This window comes from Toxoplasma gondii, chromosome VIIb (genome assembly GCF_000006565.2).
Source record: "Toxoplasma gondii ME49 chromosome VIIb, whole genome shotgun sequence".
In the NCBI taxonomy this organism is placed as follows: Eukaryota; Apicomplexa; class Conoidasida; order Eucoccidiorida; family Sarcocystidae; genus Toxoplasma; species Toxoplasma gondii.
The window spans coordinates 1033729-1045149 of record NC_031475.1 but is presented as its reverse complement, the minus strand read 5'-3'; the positions used below and the strand labels follow the sequence as shown (position 1 = coordinate 1045149).

The 11421-nt window shown below is 54.1% G+C and overlaps 2 protein-coding genes across 2 annotated transcripts; one reads left to right on the top strand and one right to left on the bottom strand.

Moving 5' to 3' along the window:
• Positions 1 to 589: 589 nt before the first annotated feature.
• On the top strand, positions 590 to 2155 carry TGME49_262750 (histone lysine methyltransferase, SET, putative; the record flags this gene model as incomplete). The annotated part of the gene is made up of 1 exon (XM_002365334.1): positions 590 to 2155. The coding sequence occupies one exon, from the start codon at positions 590 to 592 to the stop codon at positions 2153 to 2155; it is 1566 nt and encodes a 521-aa protein (XP_002365375.1).
• A 1043-nt stretch (positions 2156 to 3198) lies between these two features.
• Positions 3199 to 9709, bottom strand: TGME49_262760 (poly(ADP-ribose) glycohydrolase; the record flags this gene model as incomplete). The annotated part of the gene is made up of 6 exons (XM_018781298.1): positions 3199 to 3463; positions 4098 to 4375; positions 5339 to 6340; positions 6890 to 7857; positions 8350 to 8386; positions 8863 to 9709. The coding sequence occupies 6 exons, from the start codon at positions 9707 to 9709 to the stop codon at positions 3374 to 3376; spliced, it is 3222 nt and encodes a 1073-aa protein (XP_018637133.1). The 3' UTR covers positions 3199 to 3373.
• Positions 9710 to 11421: the final 1712 nt, after the last annotated feature.

Below are 11421 nucleotides of genomic sequence, written 5' to 3'. Positions count from 1 at the left end.
TGCAGTTTTTTTCGCATCTGGAAGGAGAACTTCTGAACGAGCGACGCGGGAGGAAGCCAGCCACGAGGAGGACGCGTTTGTGTTTATGTTTCTTGAAAAAAGATGTCTGAAGGAACAAAATTCACAGAAGAAAGAGGAAAGTACGAGGAAGGTGCTCCGCGTTTTTCTCTTTGGAGAAGGAGGGGGCCCCGCAGAAACCGACACGGAGATCGTTTCCCCAAAGACCTCTGCCCGCTCGCTTCTTCTTTGTCTCTTCCTTTCTGTTGCTTCGTCATAGTTTATTCGTCTCGCCTCTCTCAACTGCTCTCGTCTTCTCTCTCGCACTTTCCCTGTCTGCTTCCTGCGTCGGCTTGGCCCTTTGCATGCGGTCTCCGACTTTCAGGCCTCCGCGCGCGACCCTCTTGTCTCTGTCCTCTCTCTTCTTCTCCTTTCCTTCTATCTCTTTTCGCCTTCTTGCTTTGAAGTTTCTTCACTCGTTTCCAGTGCCCCTCCTGTCTTGCAGTCCTTCTTCTTCTCCTTCTCCTTCTCCGTCTTCTCCTTCTCCGTCTCGCTTTCTCACTATCTTTCGTGGAGCCGTTTGCTTGTCCAAATGGAGGACCTCCAGGACTACGCGTTGATGACGGAGGCGTATGACTTCTCTGTCTCCTTCGACGCATGCAAAGGGAAATTCCTTCAGGCGAGGCGGGCGCTCGAGTCCGAGGAGACGATCCTCGTCGAGGTGCCTCTGATCTGCTGGCCCATTGGCGCGTCGGTTCCGCTCTCCGAGGCTGTGTTCTGCGAGAACTGTCTGAAGCTGAAGCCTTTTCAGTCTCCGTCGGCTCCCGGCGTCTCCTCGCCTTCTCCTTCGCCTCACAGACCTGAACTTGGCCCTGCCCCCGTCGACGCCGGCCTTGCCTCGCCCCACACCACCTGTGTCCTTCCCGGAGACACTTCCCCCTCTGGATCCCACACCGCCTCCCAGATAGACACTCAGCTGTCCCCTTCTCTTTCTTCTGGCGCTTCGTCTTCTTCTCCAGTCGCTTCTTCTCTTGAGGAAGGGTGTGAGTTGACGGTGGACGGCGTCTTGTGCTGGTTCTGCTCGACACCTTGTCTGGCGAATGCGTTGGGCGGAGACTCACTGCTGTCTCTCCACAAGGCTTTGCCTTCCTCCGCAGAGACGCCGGTGGCTCGCGCGCTGGCCGCGGCTGCATGCGCGTCTGTCGGCGTCTCCCTGGAGGGAGGGAAGAAGAGGCGAGGCGTTCCGGCAGAGGTCGGCGAGAAGAGAAAACTGCACGGAGGCGTCGACGCCAAGACTGCCAGAACAGGAGCTGCTGCGCCCGAGGAATGCGCCGAGGTCGACTCAGGTTCCGAGGAAGCGACTGTTGCATGCCGCGATGCAGGGAAAGACGACCGCGACAAGAAGCTCGTTGGTGGATGGATGAGCGTGCTTGGTCCAGCATCTCTCCGGCTCTTGCGAGAGAACACCGAAACGCATGCGTCGACCTCGAATCCTCTCCCCTCAGAAGCGCTCGCGCGGGCCATCGCGCGGATCGCGGCCCAGACGCGTGCACTGCTTCTCGCCCACCCGGGGCTCTCCCTTGGAGAGGCGTTTGCTGCGGCCTCGCGGCCTTTCCAGAGACTCGCGGTTCCCGCAGAGACGCCAGCAGGCTTCGACTTTTCTGCGATCCTCGCAGCTGTCAAGAGCGAGAGGGAGCTGTTGAGCGCCGTCCTTGCGAAGCGCCTGCAGGCGACTGTGGGGTCGGAGGCTGCAGGCGTTCTGCTCCACAGCGACACTCTCGTCCACCTCAGAAGTGCTCTTTCCGTGAACAGCCAAGCCATCCATTTGTGGGGAGCCTCGACGGCCGGCGCCCTAATGGTCCTGCGAGCCGGAGGTGTATATACACTCCATGCATGCGCGAACCACAGCTGCGATCCGAACTGCGGGGTGTCGTCTTCCGGCTCCGAAGGCGGCGGCAGCACGCTGTCCGTCGCGACACTCAGAGCTGTGGCTCCTGGCGAGGAACTGACTGTTTCCTACGTCGACATTTCGCTGCCGCTGAAGGCCCGGAGAGAGATGCTTCTCTCCTCTTTTGGGTTCCTCTGTCGCTGTTCCAAGTGCATGCGCGAGGCGGAAGCAGCAGCGCCGGAGGCCGCGCCAGTCGACGCGGAGATGTGACACAGCGACCGCGCGTCTTTCAGCGCCAAAGCAAGAGAGGAGAGAAAGAAGAGGGCAGAGAGCAGGAGAACGGGAGAGGACTGCAGGAGGAAGAGCTGGAGAGGGCGAGACGCGAAAATGAGAAAAGGGATAGAAGAGGATGGAAAAGGAGAGAAACGACAGAGAGGAGGAGAGAGGCGAGCAGCGGAGGGGAAGGACGAGGTGGAGAGAAAGGCGAGAAGGCGTAAGGAGGAACAAGGGGGAAGAGGAGAGAAGAAACGCGAGGGTGGTTGGATGAGAGGTTCTGGGGGGGCTTGGGTGGGAGCCGCACTCGCTGAGGGAAGTTTTCGGGGGCAACAAACGTTTTTGTTTCTTTCCTCGACTGTGGAGACACACATGCTTTCTCGCGGCTCAACTGTGAAGAAGGAAACTGCTTCTCGCTACTCGCGGCCTGTGCACTGTAACCTGTCGCTGTGTATTTCGTCAGACGAATGAGCTTTTCTGAATAGGCGAGACGCCCAGGAGAGACGCGGAAAGAGAAAAGACGAGAGCCGAGAGAAGAAGAGAAATGAACAATGCAGAGAAAGAAGCGAAACGAGGGAAGAGAAGCAGCTGCGGCGGAAGAGACAGAGAGAAGAGAGAGCGAGATTGAAAGTGTTCAAAGGAAAGACGTAGCGGTTCAAGAGGTCTTTGGTATTCGGTGGAAAAAAAGCCTCTAGACTAGAGCCACCCCCGATGACGCAGGGCGCGACGAATCAAGGGAGCAGCAGTTCTTTACCACGAAGTTAAAACGGTAAAAAAACATGGCAATGACACCCGGCACTCGCTCGCTTTCGCCGCCAACAGCGCGACGCGAAGAATAGCGAGAATCTCCACTTTGTGCAGAATGAAGATGAAAAGCGAAGTGACATTCCCAATACAAGTCACACGCACAACCGAGAGTAAAGGCCCGAACGAACAGAAGCGAAGCGCAACGAGTCAGAGAAGAAACGACTGGAAAGTGAAGACAGTGAAGAGATCAACTGAGGAGCGGAAACAGGTGGAGAGAAGGAAGAAGTAAAAATGGAAGACGAAGAGAAGAGAGAGGGAAGGAGCGGAGAGAAGCAACAGGCAAGAGAGGCAGAAGTGAAGATACAACCAACGCAAAGGAACGACTGAAGATAAGCGTGGAGAGAACAGGAAGACCGGGAGACACCGACGGAGGAGGAGAGTCCAGGAGGGAGAAAAAAAGAGTGTAAATCAAAGACTTTGCGGCGTCGACTCTCCGAGAGCGAGTTGACCGATATAGTTGAAGGGGCCTTTGCTGAGGGCGTTGCCGGCGAGAGATCCCTGGGAGTTCAAAAAGAAGAAAAGACACTCTATAAAGGACAAAACCTCACTCGACGGTGCGCTATACCGACACACAGAGATCTACCACACGACTTCAGGGGAAATACAAGTTCGCATGCATTCGTGTATCCAGGTCCACACGGTACAGTCACCACATAATCGATGTACTTTTTTATAATACATATTCCATGCAGGTATACTACATATATATATATATATATATATATATATAAACGTACACGCCCATATTTACTCATAAGGATAAATATATACATATATACATATATATGTACATAAATACGTTCATATATATATATATGTATATAAATACAACTTTTTTTTAGATGCAGATTCGCAGTGCTAATGTCGTGAAACACTGGAGGCGTTCGTTGCATCTCGTGGCAGTTCTCTGTAAATCGTCGCAAGTCCGTGAGGCCATATGAACACGCGTCAACATTACAAAATTTGTGAAAACTCGCTGAGACTGGAAACGCTTTCAGTGAGCTCCTTCGCTTCTGTCTCCTCAAGTCCATTGGTGGTCTGAATCAAAGGAGTTGTAGGTTTTTTAGGGATTCCATAGACCGCCTTTTTGCTGCAAAACGAAACTCGGCTAGATTCACGAGGCCCTCCTCACCTTTACGAGGGATCTCCACAGCTTGCCCACAGTCCACTCTTTCTTGATCAGAAGGTCAGCGAGAGACTGGAGGAGAAAGGGTTCTCGGAACTCCCCTCGGGGCGACGCGTCTTGTTCTGTCACCGTTCCTCCTCGTTGTGAGCGGGATGCAGACCCCACGAGTTCGGGACGACTGTGCGCGTGGTAGATCAGGCGCCGACCGACGAGACTCGCCGCGAGCCACTGAAGCAAAAACTTCAACTGAGGGTCTCCCTTGAACACCCCACAGCCCCAGTTGCCTAGGCAAACAGGAAATGTCCGCAGGGAAGGGGAGACAGAGGCGATCGAGCAAGCCGCAAGCCCACCAGCCGAGAAACAGCCGGAGACACACCGGGAACGACCAGGCGTCACCAGATGTCCACCCAAACGCGGGAGACTCAACGGTGGGATCACGGGAGACCCATCCGCGGCGAAATCCACTCAAGCGCGTGCGACACACATCCGCCATATCAGCCTCCACTTGGTAAACCTCGAGGGCTAACGCGGATATAGAGATCGACGTACATCAACGTATACATACATGTACATACATACATACAGGTAGATATGTATGTATATATATATATATATATATTCGTATAAATATGTATACATGTACCGATACGAGGCGTCATGCGGACGCTGGAGAGGAGTCAACAACACTCCCCTGAATGCCAGAAGAGTCAACGTCCTCCAAGGTGATCACAGAGATTTTTGCGTCTTTTGTCTCCAGTCAAGCATTCGTCGCTCGGATCCCAGACTCGCAGCTACACATTCTGAAACACATTCTAGGTCTATCTCCTAGACATATACGAAAAGAAAATTATATATATATATATATATTTGTATACATAGATCGTGCGTCGCTGAGTGATCCGACATAGGAGAAAAACTGTTGGGCGTGCATCATGATCGTCCCTTTAGTAGTCGCCCCGTAATGTTACCTCTCCGGCATATACACGGATCGGGCTTGTGCTGGCCTGCCACCTGTGTAGTAGCTAGGTGAATGCTTTGTACGCGACAGGACCGCGAGAGCAGAAAGATACAAACAAAAAACGAAGCGACGAGAGCTCGCAGGTCTCACTGACTTTCGCCTTTCGTGTGTTACGGTGGAGCGTCATTGTGAACTTTGCAAGTGGTAAATTTGTGTCTCTGTCAAACGAGCTTGCACAGCGTTTTCACCTCAAAGTCGAAACCTCACACGAAAGACAAGACTTCTTTACCTGTCGCGAATGGGCGCTTAACGAGGCCTTGATGAGGGCCTGGTGCCAGTGTCGCTTCGCTGGCGGAGAAGCGGTCTCGTTCTTCGTTTTGCCTCAATGCCCCGTCGGGTGTGCTGACACTCCCCGGAAGCGCTGCTGCCCACTGGAGATAAGCTGCGTACTTGGCGTCTTCCTCAGGAGACAACGAGAGAGCGGCGATGACTTTGTTGACTTCTCGAAGCATTTGAGGGGCTTCAAATTGCCGAGATGGCATCAGTGCCTCACCGCCCCCGGCGCCCGCCACTCCTGCGTACCTCTGGGCATCCAGCGCTGTCAAAAACGAACAGACCTCGATCCCCACAACTCTCTTGGGCAACCCACGGTCGCTCCGCATTCGCTGCGTTTCCCCTCCAACGTCACGTTTGTCACTGTTGTCTCTGTCCTTCTTTCCGCTGTCGGAGTCGCGGCCTTCTCCGTCGTCCAGCGTCTCTTCTTGTTCTTGTTTTCCCTCTGTTTTTTTCTGAGTGCCTCTGCCTGGAGGCTCCGTGAAGTTTCCAGCGTGCAGAAAGACAAGCAGGGGACGCGCATCCACGTCCTCGACTCCCTGTGTCTCCTCGCTGTCTCCCTCCAGCAGTGTCGCTTCTGCCTCGTCGTCTCGCGTCCTCTCCCTTGCCACCGGAGCTGTCTCACCGTCATGCCCCTGCGAGCCGCAAGGCTCGTCAGCGCGAGGAGACGAAAGAGACGCAGGAGAAAGAGAAGACGAATGTGGAGAGGTTCGCCACGGCCAAGTAGGCTGGGGGATTCGGAGGGGAGAGACGACACAGCTTGGGTGTTGCTTTTCTAGAGAGTGTGGCTGTGTAGAATTGAACAGACAGGTGAAACTGTCAGCGTAGCCTGAGTAGCGAGAAAATTGCATTGCGCCGCTCATGGCGCAGCTCTCATTGATGGCCAGGCGCTGCTGGAACAGCCGAAGAAGAAGAAGCTCCGGATGCGTCGCGAAAAAGATTTCCTCTTGCACACAACCTGAACGCCGGGGAAGCGACAGTGAAACAAAGACACGGATACAGAAAAGGAAGGCGGCGCATGCAGCAGAGAATGGAAGGACTGGGCGTGACGGACACAGAGCTAGGCGACTGGAAAGCGTGGAATACAGAAGAAGCTCTGCGAACATGCTGGCGGCAGCAAAGACAAAAGGCGTTTTGTGTGACTGAGACTGTGCGCTTGCTCGAGGATTTCGCACGAAGAATGAGTAAATGGAAACAAGCCATTCTGTTGCTCTTGACGTTCTCTTCTCCTCTTCCTGCTTTTCCTGTCGTTCCCCTTCTTCCATCTTTACACGTCTCTCTGCTTTATATCTGCTTGTCGCATCTGCAGTCCAAGACGAGACGCCCTCGGAAACTAAGAAGACCCTCCTCTCCTGTTCGCTTCCCCCCCTGCATGCAGATTCTTCTCCTTTAAAACGCATGTCTTCTGTCTCGATGAGCACGCGACATGCGTTCCACATGCACACTCTTTTCCGTCCTTGCAAGGCCGCTCCTCTGCCCCAGAAAAGGCGACACAAAGTTCACTTACCTCTGTAGAGAGCGCCTCCGCCGATCCACTGATTCGCGAAGTCAGCCATGATTTCCAGGTTGACCGCGCTGTCAATGCCTTTCCCGGCTTCCGCATTCTCTCGAAATTCTTGAAGCGGAAGCAGGGGATCTTCCCTGTCTGCTAAGCTGTCCATCGTCACTGCCACACACTGTGGCGGTGCAAGAGGACGCGACAGAAGGTCTGCGTCGTCACACATCTTGCCTGTCTCCTGTGTCTCTTTCCTTTTCTCTGTCCCCTCTTTTTCATCGGTCCCTGTCTCCTCTGTTCCTGTCTCGGTCCTGTACACGCGTCTCCGCTTCGAGGACCCATTAGATTGCGAGACGCCGTCGTCGTCTCCGAGGGAACTTGACCCCGAATATAAGCCGAACCCTGGAGGCGCCGAGGATGGGGAAGCCGACGGCGAGAGGAGCGGCAAAGATGCGCAGGTCCGAGAGAGCCTCAGGGACCTCAGAACTGCGCAGCAGGGCATTCGTAGAAAGAACGGGTCACTTCGCTTTCGTTCCGAAGAGTGGCGAAAACATGGCGCCGGGAGAAAGAGAAGCGAGGATGTGGGAGAGCACCTCGCAGGAAAAACCTCGCGCTGGCTCTCAAGTCCATTTTCCGTTTTGTCTCCGCCGGGTTTCAGCACCCATTCTCCGTTGCTTGTCGGCTTCGCATGCGCTTCCCGCTGTCCGTCTGTGGCCTCTGCAGTCGACGTCGCACCTTGCTCTCTGCGCCGCTCTTTTTCACGGCTTCTTTGCTCGTTGTTTTCCTCTCCTTTCAGTTGTGCGCAGCCGCTTGACACCTCGTCGGTAAGGAGTTGTGTCAGGCGGTCAGCGCATTTCTCCGCGATAGGTGACGAAGAACGCAGGAGCAGGTGGGGGGGCGCGAGCAGATAGAGAGGGAGACCGTGTGCTCGACAGACGTCATGGTACTTTGCAACAGCCGTCGTCATCGCAATGAAATACCTGCAGAAAGAGAGAAGCAAAAAACGGGATGGGAACGTAAGCTAGAAAGAATGAGGAATCCAGAGGCAAGAGAACCGACAGAGAGAGAGAGAATGATTGGCACAACAGGAGACGGCAGGGCGGACCCTTGACGCACGACGGAGAAAGAAACAACACAAAAACGAAGGAAGAGTGAAGAAGACAAATAAAGAAAGTATGTGAATCATAAGAGAAGGGAACACAATTAAGCACGGCATGACGCGAAAGTGGACAGCGTGAAAGAGTTCGAAACGGAGAGGTGAAGGTAGGGAGACACCGTAGGACACAGCTGCTGCATCAGACTGTGGAGCCTCGGAGTGGGGTAACACAAATGCACAGCTCCATTCGCTAGGATTGAAGTTTATTCCGCTCCCCGAATACGAGAAGGAAACAGACAGAAGGTCGCCTTCAAGATAGGTTCTCCCATGGTTCGAATTTCTTGGCTCTGCATTCGTCGCCGTTCCGCGTTCTCACCTGATGTAACAGTGCAGCTTGTTCAACTGATCGTTACCTGAGAGAACGAGACAGTGGAATCAGATGTTGTGTTGAAAGAGAAACCCAAAGAAACGGAACACCAGCAGCGAGGGACGCAACAGAGGCTGAAAGGAGACAGCGGAACAGAAGGGAGAAAACAGGAAAACGGGGATGGAAGGAGAATGCTCAGGATAGAGGACCCCAAAAAAGAAACATCGATGGTAGAGACGACGCTACACTAACTGAGAAAAATGCGTTTCTTTGTAGCCTTTTCGATGTCTGCTTCGCACGCTCTGTCACTTCTTGGGTAAGTGAGAGCGGAGTGAGCCTTAATTCGAGTAAGAGACTACACACTAGAAGGTGAAGGGAGCAGTCGATTTCTCCGCGGTTGAGACTCTAGATAAGCGTCGTGCTCTCGACGTTTCCCATCCACCCTCATGAACAAGCTTTTCACCTACTGTTTCCTCGGAAGACTCACGGAGAAAAGCAAAGCCACTCGAGTGAAGCACCCACCAGCGTGTTCGAAGAGAGACATGAAGTTTGGATCGGGCAGCTGACGAACTGGCTGGAGGTTTGGAGGGGGAAGAATGGAGAAGAAGGCGAGAGAAAGCAGAGCCAAGCCCTCGCCCGCGGTTAACTCTACCGCTGCAGGCTCTGGACTTTCTCCGCCCTCTCTCTGCCCTGTCCCCTCTTCAAGACAGAAGCATGAAAAGGCACTGCAATGCTTCTCACTGGTCGCCAGACTGAGCAAAGGGAGGTCACGTGGTATTGAGCCACCGACAGACGAAGAGGATACTGAGGCAGAAGGGAAGATGCGCGGGGCTTCGAGAGACAGAAGCATCATTCTAGGAAGCGCGCGGATGAGGAAGGGCTCACGAACTGCCGGCGGGAGGCGCTTGAAGAGGGCCTCTACTTTGCTGTAAAACTGCGGCTTGAAGAACGGCAAAGACGGTGGTGGACGCGCTGTCTCTTCGCCCTGGCACTTTTCTTCGTGTTGGCATCCACTGTTTGTTACTCCACCATTCGAAGCACTGCCGTTCGGTGCCATCGTCTGCCCTAGACGCATTTCCACCTGGAGATCGACAAGAAGCTGAGTTAGGTCGCGCGGACTTAAGCCCCGGTCTCTCTTTCCAGAAGTCGGGAGCCTCTCGCCTGCACCCGGCAACTGCGCTTCCGTCACCTCCCTCTCTTTCTGTTTGTCGTTCACTTCCCTCTCATCTCGCCTACGGTCGGTCCTGCGACTGGCTTCGAATGCGCTTGGATAGTACGCCGCCAGATACCGCCGAAGCACCGCCGAGGCGGCTTGCCAGTACCCGCAAGGGGGCGGCAGCTGGTGAAACAGAAGAAACTGCTTTTTCATCCTGCCTGCCGGGAGGTAAGCGGCGAGATAGACGCCAAATCGCCTGTTCTGCGAACAGAAAGGTGCGCGTGAAGGCTCACTTCCAACGGGCTGCGAAGGGCCTGCGCACACATCGACCGCGGTCTGCCGATGGCTATTTGTTGTGCGAGTAAAAACAAAGGACGCACTTCGTGTTAGGCGTGTATCAATACATACGGAAATGGACCAGACCAGGTGGTGCAGTCCCGCGATAAGTACGCGGGAATGACGGCTCCTCACATGAGACACAGTTCAAGGCAACCCCGAAGTACGACAGAGGCCGGTGTCAATACACGTGAGAAGCGCGTGTGGCGAACGCGTGGCGGCCAAAGATTGCAGCAGCAAGCAAGACAGCGTCCAGCCGGGAGACACGAGTTACACCTTGTCCAGCAGGCGTCTGGCTTCTCTTTTGTCCAAGGAGTCGCAGTGACAGTTGAGTTGGGAAGGAAGGAACGAATTAGCGGACGTTGCGTCGTAGTCGGGACCGCAATCGACTCTTCCACGCCACCGAAACCTCATGCAAGGTCGCCGCGACAACACGCCCAGCTCAGAAGAATTGTTTTCTTCCGTCCAACGGCGTTTTCTATGAAGGTAGACAAACACGAATCTTCATGGACCCTTCACGTGTGCTTCTTTTTCCCGCGTCAATAGCTGTTCCGGACTCAGCTGAATATTTCTGTTCTAGCGCATGCACCACGTTGGAAGGGCCGGCAAGGTGGATGGCTGGTTCGCGGCCGAGTTTCCCGGAAAAAGACGTCCATTCTATGCATCAAAGAAGTGTGGATCCAATGCCGTCGATTGTCTGCAGCACTCGGTTTTCCACACGAGGGAGAATGAAGGTTTTTTCTGACTGATCCGCACCGTAAATCCGGAACCTCGACACAGTGTGCAGGGCGTGTGCGTGTGCGCGTGAGCGGCAAGCGGCTCGCCTGGCGCGTGCCTGGGTTTGAACACAAGCTTTGATAGAAACGACCTCTGCGGTGAAGTCCCAAAACCAGAAGAAAGATGGAAGGAACGTTTGTTACTGTTAAGCAATGCTACCTGAATGAAGGAGTCTCCAGGAAACGCTGAGCTGGTGACAAAGTCACGAGAAATCGTTCGAGTATGGGGAAAGTCTTACAGAGGAGACTGAGGTCCCGTTTGAACGGTCCCGCCTCCAAAGCGACCTGCCGTGAAGGCGGTAGGACACACAGACGCAGATACGAGCCGCAAATGCAAGACACAAGATCTGATGGCTACCGCCAGTCCACACACCTGACGATGTAAAGAGACGGAATGGAAGTTTGACACCGCAACGTATTGGCCTTCTCTATTTCATAGACAATTACAAAGGATTTCCTCTCCTACTGGAGTGTCACCCTTCCGTCACAGCCTGCGTTTTCTGGTGGCTAAGCACGTACGTGTTGCGTAACAGGTGGCTGCGACCACGTTTCTAACGGACGCAGTGTCATGTAATGCACCGACGCATTTCCCCGGAACTGTCTGCTCCCACAAGACACGTGGAAAGTGGTACATTGGACCAACGGCACATGCAAACGCGTCCAGGTTCCTCGATAAAATTTTGGTGTTAGTTGCTGCCTCAGTGACACAGCGGATGCCGCGCCACCTGAGCTGTTTCATCCTGTTTTTACGTGTTTCGTATGTAGGTTTCTGTTCCGGTTACTCACAAGACAAGTCGAACAACAGGGTGTTTC